Source organism: Barbus barbus (assembly GCF_936440315.1).
Source record: "Barbus barbus genome assembly, chromosome: 7".
NCBI lineage: Eukaryota > Metazoa > Chordata > Actinopteri > Cypriniformes > Cyprinidae > Barbus > Barbus barbus.
Genome location: NC_136735.1, coordinates 1963855 through 1986405, shown reverse-complemented (window position 1 = coordinate 1986405; position 22551 = coordinate 1963855). Strand labels below are relative to the sequence as shown.

General features: G+C 35.9%; 2 protein-coding genes across 2 annotated transcripts in view; one reads left to right on the top strand and one right to left on the bottom strand.

Moving 5' to 3' along the window:
• The window catches only part of LOC306872949 (uncharacterized protein), an 819728-nt gene that overhangs the window by 108647 nt on the left and 688530 nt on the right, over positions 1–22551 (top strand). The window lies entirely within an intron of this gene.
• Positions 1368–21355, bottom strand: LOC306872265 (GTPase IMAP family member 8-like; the record flags this gene model as incomplete). The annotated part of the gene is made up of 4 exons (XM_079420763.1): positions 1368–2131; positions 8867–9958; positions 11342–11477; positions 21338–21355. 4 exons carry the CDS (start codon positions 21353–21355, stop codon positions 1368–1370), a joined length of 2010 nt encoding a protein of 669 aa, XP_079276889.1.

Here is a 22551-nt window from a genome sequence, read left to right as displayed (position 1 = left end):
TATCTATCTATCTATCTATCTATCTATTGTTCTATCTATCTATCTATCTATCATCTATCTATCTGTGTGTTTTCAGATTACATTTGTAAAATAAAATATAAATTAAATAAATACAAAAGTCTAATTTATTTATTTTACCTCAGCATCTTGTTATTTAATGTGGTCGAATGGGATTTAACTCATTCCCAAAATTAATCACCAACTTAAAAACAAAGGATATTATAAAAAAACACTTATGTAACAAACATTAAGGTGAATAGCTGCAGCATGATGCATCAGATTGTGATTTGAATGATTGCTATTATTTGCAGTGCTCTCTCTTTCTCTTTGTTTTTAAGGATAGGTCTAAATAACAAATGAATGGAAAAGACTGACTGAAACTGTTTAGATGAACTCCACTTTTTGAATAGGCAAGGCAAAGCAAGGAATGAATGAGCTGATGAACTATATACAATAGATGCAACAGATACATATTGTCAGCCAAATACATTAATAACCATCTTAGCAGTCAATTATTTAAAATGTTCCCAAGTTCCAATCTGGAGTAGTTCATTTGGAACTTATATTTTTATTTGTCATATGAAACAGGCAAATTCATGAAGATGCTCTTATGATTTATTTAATTACAGAAAAAAAGAACAAACTTGTTGAAAGGTTTTTTTTTTTTAATACATTCAGTTAATATGACAGTACAGATAATATGAGAAGATGTATAGAGAATGAAAATAAAATTAAAATAAAATTAAAAAACAATACAATTAAAATAATATTATTTAGAGTTAAACATTTAGAACTATTAAAGGTGTTGTTACATTAAGTGTGATTACATCAATCAATATGTTTTCACCTTACATTAAGTAGACAATTCAAAATCTACAGAGGCAATCATAGCACAGTTGTATTATTATTATTATCCATTATAGCAGAGGTGGGAGCAAGACACACATACAGCCCTAGGACTTGTGCAGCATAATGCATTCGGCCAGACTCTGATCAGTGGTCAATTTATCAATTGATGTCACAATGATGTGAAAAAATTATTAAATTACAATTCATATAAAGTCATTGTTGAGTCATGTAGTTCAGGTGCAAGCCAAAGTCAAGTCATTTTCTTCATTTAGTCAAGCAAGTCGTTAAATTTGCGACTCAAGTCATGTAACTGAAGTCCCCCACCTCTGCGTTATAGAATTTAGTACTTGTTTTACAGTTAATTGAAACACTTTTGATTGGTTGACAGAAAATAATTAAACTGTAATTTCATTCAATAACCTGTGTGTATGTATATCGTTGATACAACCCCATACCAAAGAGCTAATGAGTCTCAAGAAGCTATTCTAGAGTCTATTCTGAAAGGTTTTGGGAAGTTTCTAGTCCTCTAAATACTTCTGTGCTGCTTCTGCTGCTGTTTCCACGGCAGAAAAAGCTGCTGCAGCTACTTTGGCCCCTCCAGCTACAACTCCTGCTGCAGCTTCTCCTGCTGCTGCTAGTCCTCTTTTCCCAACATCTGTCAGCATCTGCTCCTGCCTAATCTTCTCTTGGGCTGCTTTATACATGGAATTAGTGTAGGGCTTCATTCCATTAAAATAGACCATTTTGTCTATAATTTTCAGCAGTTCTGTGACCTGATCTCGATCAGCTCTGTTCTCATTGTTAAACGAGTGATATCTACCGTAGCATGTCTGAATTAGCTGCTGTAGATCTTTGCCTTTGCTGATGTAAAGCTCTACATGTTTACCCTTCAGTGTATCAGCGTGAGTGAACAGAACGATGGTGTACTTTATAGCATCTTCTCCAAAGTTCTTCTGGATCCATTTCACTGCATTTTTCTCCTCCTCTGTGAATTTTACACCGAGTCTCAAAACCAGCAGGAACACATGAGGACCCGGAGCAGACAGATAGATACACTGCTCTATTAAAATCTGTAGTTTTTTATTATCGATCGAAGTGTCAGACAGGCCGGGACAGTCGGTAACAGATATATTTCGTCCATCAACAGTTGTCTCTTGTTTCTCGCAGATCATTGAAGCTGACATCAGAGAGTTTTTGACTGTAAACGCATCTCTGTCCAGGATAGTGTTTCCTGCTGCACTCTTTCCTGATCCAGTTTTACCCAGAAGAACAATCCTCAGATCTGTTAGAAGTGTTTTGAATTAGCATATTATTTTGTATTAAACATAAATAAGCTGTGACATTTGATTTTTTTAAAGAAAATATAAAGTTTTGGATGGAAATACATGCAATTGCTATTTAATGATATTGCATATGAAATTGTATAAATATCGCATATCAGATATATTGTTTTTGCCAGTGATTATTACAAAATATTTGTATCCTTAATAGAAATTCAAACATCTAATGATAATAACAAACTGGCATACATGAACAAATATTGTTCACTGTTAAATACAGTGCAACTAGAAATGCTCCAATGGACAATAGGTTGAAATTTACTACCAGTGCAGTCAATAATACTCCGCATGTGTTCAGTTTAGATTTGCAATTTTAATAATTTGTGCCATTTTTTTTACAAACAGCTTGGATAATTGCAGCTTGTAGCTATATTTAAGATTTATTTAAGCTTTCTATATTTAAAAGGTTTAGATTGAGTCATCTATAGCACATTTTGTAGGCTACATTTAGTTTTGATCAATGGTACATTTGAAGTATTTAAGCAGTATTGTATGTTATGCAGGAACGTTTTAGCTCACCTGGACGTTTGTCTGCCATTTTTCAGTCTTTCTTTTATTTCAGTCTCCACCAGCAAAATACCTGAATGAAATGAGAAGAACTGTTGCTGAATGAGATTTGATGTAGCGGTAAATGCTTGACAGGATTTACATGATCAATATTAGTGTTTTTCTTATGAATGTATGTAATTATTTATTGGTGCACCTAGTATGCCTTACCTGTGTTGTGGTAAATGTGAAATTGGTTTTGTGGACAAGACAAAATGCCAAAAATCACACAGCAGAGTCTTGCACTAACAAAGCAAAGTGAAACCATCTCATCTCATTTTGTCCGGCTGTTCAACTGATTAGGCAAACATGGGCTGTGATTGGATGGGTTAACATAATGGCATTTATAAATGAAAAAAACACCTGATTGTGTAATTTTACTCAGCTTCAAACATAAAGTTGATTTTGATTTTAATATTTGAACCAAAGTGCTATAGGTGCATGCTGATATTGAAAAGCCCAGGATAATGTTATATATAATGTAACCTATATGTTGCAGTAAAAAAAAAAGTGATTGTAATTTAACAATATAAGTACATGTATGTGCTAAACTGGGGACATTGGAAAGTTCATGAATTTGTTCATACTTAAGCCAAAGACTATTGATTATTAATAGCAGACAAAAAATAATCAGATAATGAAAGTATTTGTTACGTACAATTGGTACATCAAACAAAACAGTTAGAGACAGTTTGAACAGCTCAGCAGCATTTCATTTCTCATCTATAGTAATTCTCAATGAATCAAAACTAACAATGACTCCATATTCATAAACCCTTTGACCACATCGTGTAATTCTTCCAGAAGCAAGGCTGGTCAGTAAATATGAAATCAGTTTAATGACAGCTGTGTTTTGAAAAGCTTTGCTGTAAAATGTAAATAATATAAATATTTCCCACCCATAGGACCAAACATCGCTTTTGTTAGTTGATAGAAAACACATTGTTCTATAGGGCTTACTGCTGATTATACTGACACAATAACTAATGTACTGTAAAGAAAACCAAATTAATACAATTCAGACCTGAAAGGACATTGCTATATCTATTTGATATAGCAATGTCCTTTCAGGTCTGAATTGTATTCATTTGTTGTTGTTTTTTTACAGTACATTAGTTCTTTTGTCAGTAATATGATCAATAGTAAGCCCTATAGAACAATGTGTTTTCTATCAACTAACAACAGCGATGATTTGTTCCTATGGGTGGGAAATACATATTATTTACATTCAAACAAAGCAAAACTGAATGCAAAATGACATCAGTGCACTGTAAAAAGTGAACCTTGTAGCTTTAAAGGGAGTTATTTCTGTCTGATACTACATACAATTCTAGCTTTGTTGTTGCAACCTAGTTCAATCAAGACTACGTAACACAAAACAAGAGGATGTTATTTCAGCTTAAATCCATTATGTTGACCCAACATACAACTTCCAATAAAGCTCAGAAAAAACACATTCAAAACACGCACACCTGCTCCATGCTGATTAGTGAACTTTGGTTCAATGAGAAATTATGATTTGAAGTTATTATATATTTTAAGTTGCAGCAAAGTGAAAATCACATTTGACATCGCTACTCTTCAGCACAATGGTAACCACTGTAACATAAATAAATAAATAAATAAAAGTTAAAAAAATAAATAAAATGTCACCTGCCTGGCAGCAAGAAAATATTAAACACTAACAGATCTCACTTATTACTTACTTTATTTCTTTCATACTAAACTTCTTATTGAGAATTAGGTTAGAGGTTTAGATGTTAATGTTTTATTGAAAATAATCAAATCGGGTTGAAGTCACCGTTGTGGAGATAAGAGTTTGCTTTAACTGGGCTCTTGATCCTTGAATATTTAACATTGACTGCTGCAACTGTGTGTTTCTGAAGCACGTTTGTTATAGTGACAGTTGTGAGAGAAACTCCCCAGCTAACAGAATTGTGTTATAAGAACGTTCTCCAAATATTCAGTGTTGGTTCTGGGAACATAAAAAATGACCCGTTTTATTGACTTTAGAGGAAGGTTTTTAAAAGGTATGATGTTCCTCAAACGTTCTTTCAACTTAATTTTGATTTAAAATTCAACATTCTAGGAACCTTAAAACATCCAGTTTTCTTAATGTTAGTAGAATGTTATTATGATGTTCATGAAACATCATTTCAATCATTCAAACACCTGCTGTGAACAAGCACTGAAAGAGAGACATAAGAACACAAACTACAGCTTTCTTCAGCCACAGCCTTAGATGAACTGAAGATAAAAGACATGTCTCAAGATCTGATTAAACAACTCCACAAACAGCATTACCTGCTTCAGATATTATAAACAGATTGATTTATTTCTGTCAGACGTCTACAGAAGCTCTTATGGAGAAGATGTTGATGTCTTATTAAAATGTTTTGTTTGAGGTCACCATCATGGAGATCAGTGTTTATTTGGGCTCTTGACCCTTGAATTTTGTTGAGTTGCTTCTTTTGCAGCAATTGCAGGTGTTAGAGGAACATCATACCTTTTAAAAACGTTCCTCTAACATCAAGAAAACTGGATATTTTTATGTTCCTAGAACCAACGCTGAATATTCAATGGTGACAATCAGTGCAAAACTTTTTTGTGACTTTAGTAGCTTGTTTTTTGATGTTCAGATTTGACCTGTTTATCAGAATATTTTGTTGACAGTCACCATTATTGAGGTTCATACGCAGATTCATGAGGTCTGTGAGTCTATGTGATCCAGTCCCAATAATGTCTGTGTAATGATTTAAAACAAAACTTTCAAAATTTCAAAGCAGGGCAGCATTTCAAAGTGTAAATCGAAATAATACACTCCACATGTTATTTGTGATCACTACTTGACGATAGTATCCTCGTCTCACTAGATTTTTTTCAAGCACTTTCGTCTGCAACAAATGTGCTTTAGGAACACAGTTAATGCAACCAGAGAAAAACTAATGATTAAAAGTCAAGGATCAAGAGCCCAACTAAAGCAAACGCTTTTCTCCACAACAGTGACTTCAAACTATATTATTGTCAATAAAACATCAACATCTAAACCTCTGTTCATTCTTAATAATTTTGTATGAAAGATAATAAGTCAGACAGGTTTTTAAAACCGGCAGAGGCTCAGATCTAGACAGATCTGTTAGTGTTCAATGTTTTTTGGGGATTTAAAGGGTTTCTGTTGTCTGTGTTTTGTGGGTCACCACATGATAATTCAGGAATGTTATTTACGGAGTAGAGAATGTAATGTTTTGAAGAGATGTGTCGGAATCATTGTTGATCTTGTTGTGAAAATATGAAGATTTTGCATGGTAAAAAGGATGCAAAGTAAAATTACAATTTTGTAGATTTACAGATAAGACAATTGTATAACCTTTAGGGACATTGTGGCCTAATGGTTAGAGAGTCGGACTTGTAATCCAAAGGTTGTGGGTTCGAGTCTCCGGCCGGCAGGGATTGTAGGTGGGGAGAGTGAATGTCCAGCGCTCCCCGGGCGCCGCAGCATAAATGGCTGCCCACTGATCCGGGTGTGTGTTCACTGCTGTGTGTGTGTGTGTGTGTGTGTGTGTGTGTGTTCACTGCTGTGTGTGTTCACTGCTGTGTGTGTGTGTTCACTGCTGTGTGTGTGTGTGTGTGTGTGTTCACTGCTGTGTGTGTTCACTGCTGTGTGTGTGTGTGTGTGTGTGTGTGTGTGTGTGTGTGTTCACTGCTGTGTGTGTTCACTGCTGTGTGTGTGTGTTCACTGCTGTGTGTGTGTGTGTGTGTTCACTGCTGTGTGTGTTCACTGCTGTGTGTGTGTGTGTGTGTGTTTGTTCACTGCTGTGTGTGTGTGTGTTCACTGCTGTGTGTGTGCACGTTAAATGCAGAGCATGAATTCCGAGTATGGGTCACCATGCTTGGCAGTATGTCACTTCACTTCACTTCTTAAGGTTATTAATACATTTATTACACAGAAAGTTGACTTTAATTATATTCACAATGAAGTAGTGAAATGTGTACTTTGCTCTGAGTAAAAGCAAAGGATTTATTTATTTTTTTTAGTTTGCTGATCCTGCAGATAATATTTACATGTTTTCATCCAATTGCATTAGTTTAATTAGAAGAAGCTAAAACACCTTGTTTGTGCACAATTAATGTCAATTAAAAATGTAAGAATTAATCAGTATAAGTCTTTCCTTGCACTCTGCTTATCCTAATCTGCTCTTAAGTGGGGAAGTCGTGGCCTAATGGTTAGAGAGTCGGACTCGTAATCCAAAGGTTGTGGGTTCGAGTCTCGGGCCGGCAGGGATTGTAGGTGGGGGGAGTGAATGTCCAGCGCTCTCTCCACCCTCAATACCACGACTGAGGTGCCCTTGAGCAAGACACCGAACCCCCAACTGCTCCCCGGGCACCGCAGCATAAATGCCCACTGCTCCGGGTGTGTGTTCACGGTGTGTGTGTGTTCACTGCTGTGTGTGTGTGTGTGTGTTCACTGCTGTGTGTGTGTGTGTGTGTGTGTGTGTTCATTGTTGTGTGTGTGTGTGTGTGTTCATTGCTGTGTGTGCGTGTGTTCATTGCTGTGTGTGTGTGTTCACTGCTGTGTGTGTGTGTGTGTTCACGGTGTGTGTGTGTTCACTGCTGTGTGTGTGTGTGTGTGTGTGTGTGTGTGCACGTTGGATGGGTTAAATGCAGAGCACGAATTCCGAGTATGGGTCACCATACTTGGCTGAATGTCACTTCACTTACCAAAATTATTATCACCCCTACTGTTTTAATATATTCCAATTATATTTAATACAAAACAATTTATTTGATATAAATGTGAGTTTTGGTTATTGCACCCTTGTTCCCTCTAATTTAGTTTGATTTAGAAAAACTATGATTTCTGTATGTTTTTTCAATGCAAATACAACTCCCATGACCTGTTTGCTTACTCACTGAATAAAGAATAAAGCAAGCGAAAAGAGGCCAACACATTTGTTATTTTTATTTAATGTAGATACATGTTTATTGACATACATATTAAAAATAATCAATTAAATTATTTAAAGCATGAATCCTCCTGTCCTTAAGAATTATAATCAGTTTAAGTAACTAATTAGTTCAGGGTGCCAGTTGCTTTTTTCATAGTCAACTGCATTTACAATCCACAATTGATCTGAAGGTGCAAAAGGCTCAAAATATCGGCGCTCTTTACAAATGAATTAGCTGTGGAGCACAATTACAATTGCAGTTTCATTGGAAAATAGATTATGAAATGCAGGCATGAACCGATGGCTTAAAGATGTGAAGAGGACAAGAAATAAAGAAAAAATAAATGAATACAAATAAACATTCAGTGGTAGATAGTAAAGTAGATGTAATAGTAATTACATGTTTTTAGTAAATAATGTAAAGAGTGCGTGATCATTAGTGCCCAGTGCAACACAGTATGCTGATAATATACAGTAAATATGTATTATGTTGTTCACACTGCATGATATACAGGGACCATGGGAAGCATGGTTTAAACAAAATTAAACAAAAAGCAGAATACAAAGCATTATTATTAAATAATCAGTTTATCAGCATTTAAAGGTACAGTAAGAGTAAAAAAAATAAAAATAAATAAAACAAAGAAGAGATGGTTTTTATGCTGTCTTAAAATATATAAAGAAACAAATTAACTCTTTTCTCTTGCAATACATTGGATGTACTTGAACTCCACAACAAATTAGAGTAAAATGTCTATTTTATGCAACTGTCTGTGGAATTGACTGGACTAATTGCAATATTTACTGATTTAATATTTGCATATTTAATATTTCTGTATGTTTATTTGTTTATTCATTTATTGTCTTGAGGTTTGCTCTTTAAAGTTGTTGCAAAATTGTGCAATGAAAAAAATTCTGATTCTGATCTGATTCAATATTTTAAACGATAAATGAATAGCTTAAGTGTGAAAAAAAAATCTAATAGGATAATGCAAACGTAAAACTTAAAGTTGTAGGCACCTGATAAACTACACTTTTATTATTTTAATGCTGACATTAATGCAACAGCTGCTCCTCCAAATGCTGCTGCTACAGCAGCTACTGCAGATACTCTTCCAGAAGAGGCCACTTTCCCTGCAGCTGCTGCAGATCTCGCTGCTGCTGCTGCTACTACTGCTGCCAGACCTGTGGATAGTCCTTGTGCTGCTGCTGCTCCTGTTCCTGATGCAACTCTCTGCACTGCTTCTCCTGTGGCTTCTCTTATAACCTCTACTGCTTTATTTGCAGCAGCTTCTCCTGCTTTTTCTACAGCTGCTACTGCTTTTATTGCAACTGCTTCTCCCGCAGTTTCCACCGCTGCTACTGCCTTATTTGCAGCAGCTTCTCCCGCAGTTTCTACCGCTTTTTCTACAGCTGCTACTGCTTTCTTTGTAAATGCTTCACCTGCAGTTTCTACTGCTTTTTCTATGACGGCTAAAAGTTTATCTACAGTTTCTCCTGCTGCCTCTCCCATACCTGCTATTGCACTTTCTGCAGCTTTACCTGCAGCTGCTCCAGCAGCACTGCCTGTAATTGCTACAAATATCTTGCGTAATATTTTTGCAGTTCCTAAAACTCCGAACCCCAGCACTGCAACTGCACACACAGTCTTTGCCCTTTTTCTTTCTTTCTTCTTCTGAGTGGTTTTAAACATCTCAAGAGTGTAATAATTCATTTCATTTTCCTCCATCATTGTGTCAATCTTCTTCAGCAGTTCTGTGACCTGATCTTGATGGTTTCTGTCCTCATTGTTGAATGAGTGATATCTGCCACCACAGCTGTCAATGATTTCCATTAAATAGTTGCTTTTATTGATATAATCTTCCACAGGTTTTCCCTTCAGCTGATCAGCGTGAGTGAACAGAATGATGGTACGACGCAAAGCTTCTTCTCCAAAGTTCTCCTGAATCCATTTCTCCGTGTCTCTCTCCTCTTTTGTGAATCTCACACCCAGCTTGAGCACCAGCAGAAACACATGAGGACCAGGAGCAGACATATCTACACACTTTTCTATTTCAGCCTTCAGTTGCTGTTTATTCATAGCTGTGTTAAACAGTCCTGGAGTATCAATTATAGAGACGGTCTTTCCACCCACTTTTCCTTCCTTTGTCTCACACAATTTATTGGCTGATTTCATGAAATCAAAAACTTCAAAAGCTTTTCTTCCCAGGATGGTATTTCCTGTTGCACTTTTTCCTGATCCAGTTTTACCCAGAAGAATGATCCTCAGATCACACTCTACAAAGAAACACATTTAATATGAACACACAAACATACCTTCATAAATCAAATGAAATAGTACATTTGTGTCCAGAACATTGTAATGATCATCTCTGATATCATTTTTCTCAGAAACTTGACCTCATATTGTATATTTAGTTATTTTTGAGCTTTTTTATGTTTTAGCTTCTCTTGTAAACTCTATAATTGGATCATTAATGGCCATGTGTGCTGTTACAGAACTCACACACATTTATTTTATTATGCATGACTTGAACTCTCTGTCATATCTGTGCTGCTGCCATGTCATTTTCAATGATATATAAGCAATAATATTGAAAAGAAAAATCATTATGGACTAATTACTGCGGATTATGCTGAAATGTCAAAACTTCTATATTTAAATATATATGAAGAGTTCAGATGCAAAAGCCTCTAAGTGCTATCTGAAATTCTCTTCTAAAATTATCATTTTTATCATTCTGCTATGTTTATGTTCAGTTATTTCACTTTGATGGTAATAAAAACCTATTCATTGGCTTTAAAGTGAAATTACCGAACCTACACATTGTTGGAGAAATTGAGATGCACAGTGTTGCCAATTTAGCAAATTTTTTGGCTAGATTTACAAAAAAAAGGTTTTCAAAAAAAGCACTTATAGCGACAAATCTAGCGACTTCTTGGTCTCTGAGACTAAGCGCGAGGTCTCTCTTTCCCGTTGCACACACACCTCTCTCTCTCTCTCTCTCACACACACTTATTATTTTATTCACACTGCCATTTAATAGTTTGGGATCAGCAAGATTTTTTAAAGTAACTTTTGCTGCATTTATTTGATCAAAAAAAAAACTAATATTTTGAAATATTACAATTTAAATTTAAAACAACAGTTTTCTATTTTATTATACCTTAATATATAATTTATTCCTCTGATCAAAACTGAATTTTCATCAGCCATCGCTCCAGTCTTCAGTGCCACACGATCCTTCAGAAATCAGTCTGATTATCAATATGCTGATTAATTATCAATCTTGGAAACATTTCTTTATTTTTTTAACCTGTGATACTTTTTTCCAGGATTCTTTGATGAACAAAAAGGTTAAAAAGAACAACATATTCAAAATAGAAATCTTTTCTAAAATATGTCTTTACGGCCACTTTTTTTTATCAATTTACCACATCCTTGCTTAATAAAAGTATTAATTTCTTTAAATTCTTAATATATATATATCACAAACTTTTGATCTTTTGAATTTTGTGCAGCACACATTGATCAATCAAGAGAACTTCACAGACCTGTATTTGCTGAAGTCATTGTCGTCTCTGGTGTTTGTCCTCCGTCTTCTCTCTGAGCTGCAGCTCCTGCTGACTCCAGTCAGATCCTTTTGTTGAAGCACTCACTATGATCATGTGACCACTTCTTCCTGGGTGCTTTTAGCTTCTCTTTTGATTTGCTGATGAACTGCTCACATTTATAATACTTCCTTTGATGGTGACATATAACAGGATTGTCATTTTCTTTTCTTTTCTTCTGAACCTGTTTACACAGAACATTGTGCAGATAATATTGCTGCTGCTTATACTGTACACTGTGTGAAACATTACTAATAAACACACTACTAAAACATTTATAAACCATTGTGTGTTACATGCTTTAACCGTGTTTATTTAACTTTATAAACCATTCTTTTTCTGCACTTAGAAATTGTTAATTGAGTTTGAAAAATTGCAAATGCCACTTGAGGGAGCTATTAACCTGCAATTCAGCAAATCTTGAAGTCTTAGTGTTCCTTGCACCTTTACATAACAAACCTTGACACAGCTTTTACCACTGAACATTATAATATTAAAACACTTTCCAATATTACAAACAAAAGCACCTTTGAAGTATTACTAGAAATATGAAGCATCAAGGAGAAATGGAGAATAACAAACATGAAACCTTTACCTTTAAGTCTGAACTTAGCTGGGAAATGATCATTTGTTTCCTTTCATATCAAGGACTTAAATTTAGCATAATAGCATATAAATTTTGTGTGCGCTATTATACGCTACAAGATATACATTTGTGTAATAACATTAAATCATATAGTTGAATATTAACAAAAAACATTAGTACATGCTACATGTTAATCTGACCACTAGAAACATTTCTGCAGTGGACTGGGTGTTCATGTCAGGGCTGTGTAAAGAGATGAGGCAAGGACTCTGCAGAGAATGGGCTTTTTATTAATGATAATAAAATAAACAAAACAGCAACAAAAACGACCAATAAAACATGATAACATAGCTGTCACGGTTGGTGGTTGTAGAAATGCAGGCGCACAACGAGAAGTAACAAAGGAGTAGTTTAATAGCTTCAACACACTTTTAACCATTTACAACATTAATCCAAGACAAAAACAGTGGGAGAACTCAGGACTTATAAAGGGAGTGGAACAAACGAGGAAACAAGGTAATTAATAGAACACAGGTGATGAATATAACTAATCAACAAAACTAGGTCATGAACTAAAACAGGAAGAACCAAATAAGGACAAAAAGGAAACTAAACAAACAGTTCTGTTACAATAGCAAAAAAGCATGATTTTTGAAAAATTACAAAAACGGAGTTATCTGCTTTTGCAAATTAACTCTTCATTTGCATACCACGATGATATAGAAATTATATAGAAGTTCAATCGATTTACACTTTATATCATATTTATATAATATACCATGTATTGTCATATCGCCATAACAAGCAGTAATGATTAAAGTTTAATGAACATATTTGACTAGCTAGTTGATAAAACCAAAATCTGACCAACAAGACTGACTAGTGCTAATGCTATGTTCCCCATGCTAGAGCTCTTTTTTACCTGCTGGGACAGGTATGCCCCCCTCACCCCCAAGATCACCTTGTTTTCATGTTAAAGTCATGCACATCGTAGTGCAATAACCATTTCAAGCATTTTGTATGGTTTATACACAGCAAAACAGCATTTGACTGAAAATCCAGAATCATCAACAGGCTAACTATAAAGATAACACTGTGAATGATGATATAGCAGTCAACAAATGGGATGATACATTTTATTAAAAATTAAATATCTTAAATATCTACGATTTTGGCTTTAATAAGATTTTCCCAGGAAACCTGGCATCCTCCACAATTCCTATTCTTTCCAGGAAATTTTGATAGCACACGAAGGCCGTATTATTCCTTATTTCCTTACAGGAATCTAGAAAATGTCATTACCCAGTTCTAGATGGAGTCACACAGCTGCAGCTCACAGGTTTGAACTAGTTGATACTCATAAGCTGCGTGTTCACACAAGGCATGACAACATGAAACCACGCGGCCGAACAAGAACACAAGCTGCGTGCCACACAGCACAAGACAACAAGAAAAAATGCGGCCAAACTCAAATCACGTGCTACACCAAACACAACAACACATGCAGAGAGGAGAGCGCACGGCCCAAGCGAACTCGAGATCGCACGCTCACACAACAAGACAGAACATGGAGCACAAGTGTCTGAACACCTGACACGAAACCAAAAGCATTGGGAGGGGAGCCAAGCCAGTGCCAGCAGGACAGAGCAGAACGTCATTAGAAGGGACCATGGAGCAGGGCCATGCACAGACATTTTGAGGGGCAGTGGCCCAAACCAAAAAAGGTGCACTAAGGGGGTGGGTGCTTGTTAATACAAATTATCCAGTTGTTACAAATATCCACTACCCGTCCAAAGTTTCCGACCTCTCTCTCTATCTGTGTGTTTGAGAGTGATGTGTGCTGGTTAGTGTGCAGCACATTAATATGGAACGGTGATTAAACTGACCTGGAACTACCTGTGCAGTTAAACTAATTTAATCAACACCTGCCAGCCAATCAGAATTGAGTATTCAGACAGACCATGGAATAAGACTATTATATTAGGTGCGTTCGACTTGAAGCACGGCTACAGACGGTGGTCAGCGAGAGTAGCCGCTTGCAGTCAGGGGCGGAGTTGAAAACGGGGTCGTCAAGTCGGACACTTCGGGGCTCTCGTAGTTTGCTGCATCTACCTCAGTCATGGCAGATCACGTGCGTTTGCTTGCTTTATTGCAGACGAACTGGAAGCTATAGAAATGCCGTTATTGTTGTATGAAATTGAGCACAATGAGCAACGAAAGTGAGTAAAGGTTCAATGTAATAAGTGTTGTTTTTATATATCCAAAGGGACATGGGACCATACCCAACAGCAGTGTGACTCGTTATTTCTAATACTAACCAATCAATGCAATTACACTTAACAATTTTCATTAGAAGTGATTCTTTTTTTATTACTATGTTGGTTTGTTTTAATAAACCTTTAAGATGTAATATTTTGAAAGGGTGTCATCACGACAGAAACAAGTTTTAAGTAAATAAACAGAACATATTGAAAATTTGACTTGTTTTTGCTACTGCAACTTAATAAAAATAATATATGAAGATAATAATTGTATGTACTAAATGTGGTTTTCATTACAGATAAAAGAATTAGGATGTTACATATTTGTTTACTTATTTTACTATTTCTCCAGTTAGGTAAGCACATTTTAGTAAGACAAAACACCATGAACATTCATACGTGAACACCATGAACAGGCCTACGGATAAGCTCAATTTATTTGCCTTTCTATTATGATTTATACCATCTTATGAAAGTGATCTGAATGTTGTATTAAGTTGACATCCAGCCAGAGTTGTTGGCAGCAATCACATGCAAGTGAAGATGGATGAACCCAGCAACTAGACAATTAGTATCAATCAGAATCCATGATGACCACATTATATTAAAAGTCTGTAAGATTGACATTTGATTTATTCCATAATAAAAATGATTATCTAAATAGGTTATGCAGCTTAATAGTGTAAAGGGTCTGTATGAAAAAGGTCCAAAATAAACCTATGGGGAAGTCGTGGCCTAATGGTTAGAGAGTTGGACTCGTAATCTGAAGGTTGTGGGTTCGAGTCTCGGGCCGGCAGGAATTGTAGGTGGGGGGAGTGAATGTCCAGCGCTCTCTCCACCCTCAATACCACGACTGAGGTGCCCTTGAGCAAGGCACCGAACCCCCAACTGCTCCCCGGGCGCTGCAGCATAAATGTTGCCCACTGCTCCGGGTGTATGTTCACGGTGTGTGTGTGTGTGTTCACGGTGTGTGTGTGTGTTCACTGCTGTGTGTGTGTGTGTGTGTGTGTGTGTGTGTGTGTGTTCACTGCTGTGTGTGTGTTCACTGCTGTGTGTGTGTGTGTGTTCACTGCTGTGTGTGTGTGTGTGTGTGTGTGTGTGTGTGTGTGTGTGTGTGTGTATGTTCACGGTGTGTGTGTGTGTTCACTGCTGTGTGTGTGTGTGTGTGTGTGTGTGTGTTCACTGCTGTGTGTGTGTGTGTTCACTGCTGTGTGTGTGTTCACTGCTGTGTGTGTGTGTGTGTGTGTTCACTGCTGTGTGTGTGTGTGTTCACTGCTGTGTGTGTGTTCACTGCTGTGTGTGTGTGTGTGTGTGTGTTCACTGCTGTGTGTGTGTGTGTTCACTGCTGTGTGTGTGTTCACTGCTGTGTGTGTGTTCACTGCTGTGTGTGTGCACGTTGGATGGGTTAAATGCAGAGCACGAATTCCGAGTATGGGTCACCATACTTGGCTGAATGTCACTTCACTTCACTATGCACAAAACCTATATAAACGAATTAACAAAAAAGTGATTGCAGTAAAAATAATTGTAATCTTTTAATAAACATGATTTACGAGATGAAGATCATGAAAAGTTAATTTATTTTTATTTTTATTTTTTTGAAAGTCCGTATATGAGCATTAGTGGGACTGAAGTTGTCAGAATAAACCCAAAATACACGTCGTTGTTGTCATGTGGTGAATTTGGCCAATCGTGAAACAGCTGTGTCGTCATCAGCGCTCCCGCAGTCGCTCTGGAGAAATTGCGCCGGCTGAGTCAGCCGGCTGCTCTCGAAACGCTATCGCGGTACTTTGATGCCACACGTGACAGTGACGTGTGGTCGGCGCCGGTTCAAGTCGGACTAAATTTCTAACCGGCATGCACTGCTTCAAGTCAGCCGCCGATCGGTCTGCTAAGTGCTGCATGAAGTCGAACGCACCTAATCCTAAGAAGTCCATTAGCTATAGCCTAATACTATTTACTTTTTATATAGTAATTAATTAGTAATTAGGACATGTGCTTTATTTATTTACCCTTTTATTTTTATTTTCTTGGTTTGAAGTCCTGTTTGTTGTAATTTTCTCTTTATGTATTGTATGCTGGTGTTAATTTTGTACATTTACATTTTTGTACAACATTATTCCATTAAATAAATGAGTCAATCCATCAATACATGCATGCATAGGCTACATCTAATGTGACGGTTTTGCAATTAGGCCTCATGTTTGTGTGTTTTTATCTGAGATCTTTATCTGGGTATGTCTTATTTCAGGAGTGCAGTAAACAAAGCCCACACATGCATGCTAATTTCTTAATTTAAAATGTTTTGTTTCATATTAATTTTGAATAATAATTTGCTGCACACACATGAAATTCAAATTTACATTAAGGTGACAAAAAATTGTGTAATATATTTATATGGAATATGTTTCATGTAAAAAAGGGATAGTTCACCCAAAGATTTTTTTTGGGGGGGTAAACTGTCCCTTAAGTAGGATACACATAATTAGGTTAATCAGCTGTGCCATATCCCACTCTGAAATGTTTAACCCATAATTAGGGATAACAGTGTAAATTTAGTGCAGCATCTGTGTGCTCCTCATTTCTCATTATGGCTTTGATTATAAAAGGCATCCACAAAGTGCGATAAAGAACGCGATCTCTTCCATTGCTGACGTTTGCAGTCCAACAACACACCGAGATTCAGGAAGTGTCCGGCTTGCCTGCACTTTTTTCACTCCTCCCCTCACTGCAGCCGCCTACTCTCGACTAAATTACAGGCGAGGCAAGGCGCATCTCAAACAAGCCTATTGGCGCCCTTTGTTTAGTCACGAGGCGTTAAACGTCGGTGAATATCGCGCGCGAAATTCGTCCCGGTGTGAACAGTAAATCAGAATTTGTTTTTCCTTCTTTTTTAATGATGCTTTAAAAAAGTTTAAAGAAAGTTAAAGAAACTTTATTCAGCAAGCATGTGTTAAATGGAGAAAATTGATAGTAAAGACTTCTATTGTTAGAACATATTTCTGTTTTGAATGAATGTTGTTCTTTTTAACTTTTTATTAATCAAAGAATCAGACAAAAAAGTATCAAAGGTTCCAAAAAAATATTAAGCAGCACAACAGTTTCACTGTAAAACAGCATTGAAGATCAGCAACACTGATAATAATTCAGTATATTAGAATGATTTCTGAAGGATTATGGGACACTGAAGACTGATGCTGAAAATACAGCTTTGCTTCACAGGAATAAATTATATTTTAAAATATAGGTATTAAAATAGGAAACCAATATGAGAAATTGCAATAATATTTCACAATATAACAGTTTTATTCTGTATTTTTTAAATAAATACAACCTTGATGAGCAAGAGACGTTAAAAAACAAGGTCAATTATTTATTAGGGTTATAATATAGGCATAATATAATATCAAAAAATCAATTTAAACAGATAGAATACAAACTAAAGCAAAACTTAAGCTGAGAGCTGTAAATTAAATATATATAAAAAAGTGAACATATGAATTATTCTATAGCTGTCTAAACATCCCTATGAAGTACTGTTTGTACAATACACTTGTGTGTGACTGTACATGTTTCGTTACCGAAACAAAAGTTTTGTTACCGTTCTGTGCCCATCCTACGCTATTTCCAGCACTTATTCAAGTCACTCTTCTTTAATACATGAGGACATTTATTTCACAAGTCATTGCGTTTGCGTTGGTTCTCATGTTGATCGATTTTTTCCACAACCATTGAAGCATTCGGTTTCAACAGCGAAAACAATAGAAAACCTGTAAACTGCATTCACCGGTTCTAACTCTATAGCGATATCAGCTCTATAGCGGTTTACCCGAGCATTGCGATTCTTTCACTTTTACCGGCATTCAATCAAATAGCTTTCCCAACACATTTTTGCGTGTGCATGGCACATTATTTCTTCTGACGGAACACTGGTCAAGGGTCAAGATCCCAATTAAAGCAAACACTGATCTCCATGATGGTGACATCATTTTAATCAATAAAACATCAACATCTGATCCTCTGTAATTCTCAATAATAGCAGATGTTCATCACTAATGCTCAATCATCATTTAATTAGTCACTTAATTATCTCATCAACTTTAACTCTTTGAGGACTTGAGACTTGCTTGTAACTTGAAAGGAATGTCTTGGTTCCTCCTCTGGAGAAATCAGCTGCTGAGTTCATGGGTGGAATAAACATATGGCAGGACTTTTACTTTCTGACCCCTGGACTATCCAACTCTGCCAGCCAAACATCCAGCAAGACTATTTACATCTAAATTTTATTTAAAAAATGGAATACACTTTCTAATCTGCATGTAATTATATTCATAAGGTTTAATTCATTCCCATAATCCAAATTTACATAGAGAGCAATATAAATCTTAGGCTGTTAAATATAATAGACTCAATGTTAACACAACAGAGTGAGACAAACAGCTCAAGGGTTTCTTTGATGAAGGAGGTACTAAAATAACAAGCTATGACGGTAACACAGAGAGGGAGAGAACATTTTCTTTCAACAGAAGCAGGACAACAAGACAAACAGGTTTTTATCTACACTGTTCAATCAGCCCAGACTGCATGTTACTGCAAATGAGACTGAGCTGTGACTGTAAATCCAAGAGAAGTTTCCAGTGAATCTCCATCTAGTTTCTGAGAATCATCACTTCTTTAAAAAAGGTATGAAATTAACAGTTAAAGATACAGAAACGTAATTCTGTCTAGTCCTTTTGAGCAGTAAATTTACAGATTTATCAGTGGCAAGTTACAGTAAAGTTTTGGTAAAAAACTGCTTCTCTTCGGAAGATCTTTTGTTCTTTTGAGTAAAACAATTTTATTTAGATTTGCTAAGAGCAAGTCTGATTAGATGATTGTCTTGCAATTAAAAGTAAATGTTTGTTCGCTTATAATATATGCTTTAAAATCTTTCAGGCCTGAAAATTGTGTAATTTGAGTTAGGCTCTGTACTGAGTAAATATGAATCTCAGCATTCACATTTGAACCGAATGTACAATAGAACAGTAAAAATGTAACTTAAAAAGTAGGCTACAAGGAACAAAATATTGTAGCTTATAATAATGGTTTTACTTGACAAATAAATTTCCATATTTCCTTGTTCATTTTAATGCTTTGAGTATTACACAGTAAATTACCCAGTGTTAAACCAACACCACTCTGTGTTCATATGGCAACCACCAGCAGGGTGTTAAAAGTAACACCAAAGCAGTGTTAGAGTTAATTAGGTACTCTAGTGATAAATTAAGTGATGATTAATTGATTATTGAAGACACCTGATGATAACTAGCAGAATCACTGAATGAAAGAGAAACACAAGAACTACAACTGACTTCAGTCGCAGCCTTACATGAAATCAACTGAAAAGACATGGGGCCTCATTTATGAAGTGTGCGTATGCTCAGAATTGATCGTAGAGTGTGTGTACGCTTAAATCCATGTCAACTCTCGTATGGCTTTGACGTGGCATCGTTTATTTAATTAGGCATCATTTACAAGGCAGAAACAATTCAGTTCAAGTAAGTTCAAGATTATTTGCGATTCATAGGTTTCACATCTGAAAGAGATGCGTACGTTCGTTCATTTTATGAATCACCCGTAGTATGCATATTTGAGAGATGATCGTAAGATCAATATTAGGATGGTTGCGCAACATTTCATAAATAAGGCCCCTAAAATCTCGTATTACAAACCGTGGACCCATCAAAATAAAGTGTTAGAAGATATGAAGCAGACAGTCTACTAATACTCTAATGACTGCTAGTTGACATGTAGTTACAAAGTTATTACTGTTAGTAGAATGTCTAAAGTGGACTATCAGAATAAAGTGTTACCCCATTTTATTCTTTAACTGGATAACATTGGATTTTTTTCAGACCACTTGCATTTATGGATGTGAAACTTGCCTTGTAATATGAGAATATTTAATATAAAGCATAAGACTTGTGTCAATGTAATTTCCCCATAGTAAAAAAAAAAGGAAAACAAATCACGCCGTTTGTCTTTTTTATTGCAGAACAGCAACACTTGCATGGAACTATACAGAGAATTTAATTTACACAGTGTACTCACTATTATCATAGCAGCAACAACTGAAATGAATCAAACTATTTATCCAAGGAATGACATAAACTGAAATTACAAGTGAAAATGTTTTAAGTATATATTTTGTGTGGATACGTAACAATAATTGTTATCATACAAATCTGAAAGCAAGTCTATTGTTACAGTTGTTGCAAAAAAGTCTCTCAACCATCTAAAGCAGGCAGAGTTTTGTTCCAACCCTGCTCCAACACACAAACCATGTAGTTTTCAATTGAGCCTGAAGGACTTGATTAGCTGGTTCAAGTGTGTTTAATTAAGGTTGGAGCTAAACTCTGCAGGGCTGTGGCGCTCCAGGAATTGAGTTTGACACCCCTGCTCTAAAGCAGAATAATAACGTTCACAAAAGAACCCAACTGTAAGTGCATTAATATAATTTGCCTCAGGTGTAAAGGTATAACAGGTACACTGCTTTGCGAATTAGCAGAAGTTAGCTGATGTCATTGTGAAAAGGGTAAAAGTGACATACGGCCAAGTATGGTAACCCATACTTAGAATTCGTGCTCTGCAATTAACCCATCCAAAGTGAACACACACCCGGAGCAGTGGGCAGCCATTTATGCTTCAGCACCTGAGGAGCAGCTGTGTGTTCAGTGGTGTGTTCAGTCTTGGTATTGAAGGTGGAGAGAGTGCTGGACATTCACTCCTCCCACCTACAATCCCTGCCGGACCTGAGACTCAAACCCACAACCTTTGGGTTACAAGTCCGACTCGCTAACCAATAGGCCACAACTTCCCCCTATTTTTCTATTGCCTCAACATATTATTTCTCATTGAGCCAATGTTAACAGACTGTTGCCACAATTGATCAAATTCAGTTAGCAGAAATTCAATTGGGCCAATGCAAAAATTTAGCAACCAGTCACTAGAAAATTTTGAGTTAGGAGGTCTGATTTTTTTTTCAGTGTAGGGATAGATGCTATTTACACAGTGTAAATACCCTCTTTCACTATTTACACTTATTTCAAAGCAGGTTTACAGAAAAATGTCTGAATGTCAGAAAAATATTTGTGGAGGATCTCTTGAAAAGCTTTGATTTTCATTACAAAATGCAAACTTCATTCAGTGGACACGTACCTTGAAAACAAAGTACATAGCTCATAACATCATAAGGACAGAGACCATATTAATGACCATTGTAAATGTAATTTATCACAGTTTTAAATGCATTACATCCTAAGATACTTCCTTTCACATATCAGTCATTGTGTCTGTTTTGAATATATTTATTCTTTTCCAGCACAGACCAGAAGATGTCGACTATTCATGCTTGTCTTCTGAAGACTCTGGATAATCTGGGCAAAGAAAAACTAGACAGGTTTAAATGGCACTTAAAGAAGAATCATGACTCCATCTCAGTTGCTGATATTGAGAAAGCTAATTCCTTTAACACAGTGGACATAATGGAGGCACAATTTACACCAGAAGGAGCAGTGAAGGTCACACTGGACATCTTGAAGATGATGAACGAGGTCCATCTGGCTGAACAGTTAGAGGGGTATGTCTAAGAACTTACATTTACAACTTTACAACATACTGTATTTTACAATAAGGTTCCATTTGTGAACATTACTGTAGTTAACTACAATATCTAACATGAACTAACAATGAACAATGCTTTCTGTTATTGATGCTTCATATTACTGTTACTATTCATTAATCTTGTTAATGTTAATTTTAACATTTACTAATACATTGTTAACATCAAACGTATCTGTAAATATTATTTACTGCAGCACATGATATTTAAAGAACAATGAAAAGCTGTATTTTCAACTAATGTTAACAATTAATAAATACTGTAACATGTATTTCTCATTGTTACTTAATGTTAGACAACGCATTAATGTGACTAATACTGAAGTAACCTATTTAACCTATGAACCTATGAGAAATTATTGTATTAATAGTAATTTTTTTGCATTTGTACACCATTATAAATTTGCCGCCAATACCTGTCAATAAACTGCTTAAATTAGCTTTTTTTATTATTGATTTAAAAGGTTTTGTCTTCATTTTGTACCATGTCTGTCCATAACATTAACATCTCACTCCTTCCTTCTGCCTGTCTTTGTGCTGCAGGTCCTCTAGACGTCTGTTAAATGATCTAAAATGATTCTCACCAGAGAGGAGGATGGAAAGATGAAAAGATGAAGATGAAAAACAGGCCATATGAAAATGGAGGCATTTTTTATTCAATCAAATATATTGTGTTTGAGAACAGATCTAATTAAAGTGTCATTTACAAATTATTACAAATTTGTATGGCTGTTTCATTTACAAAAATATAG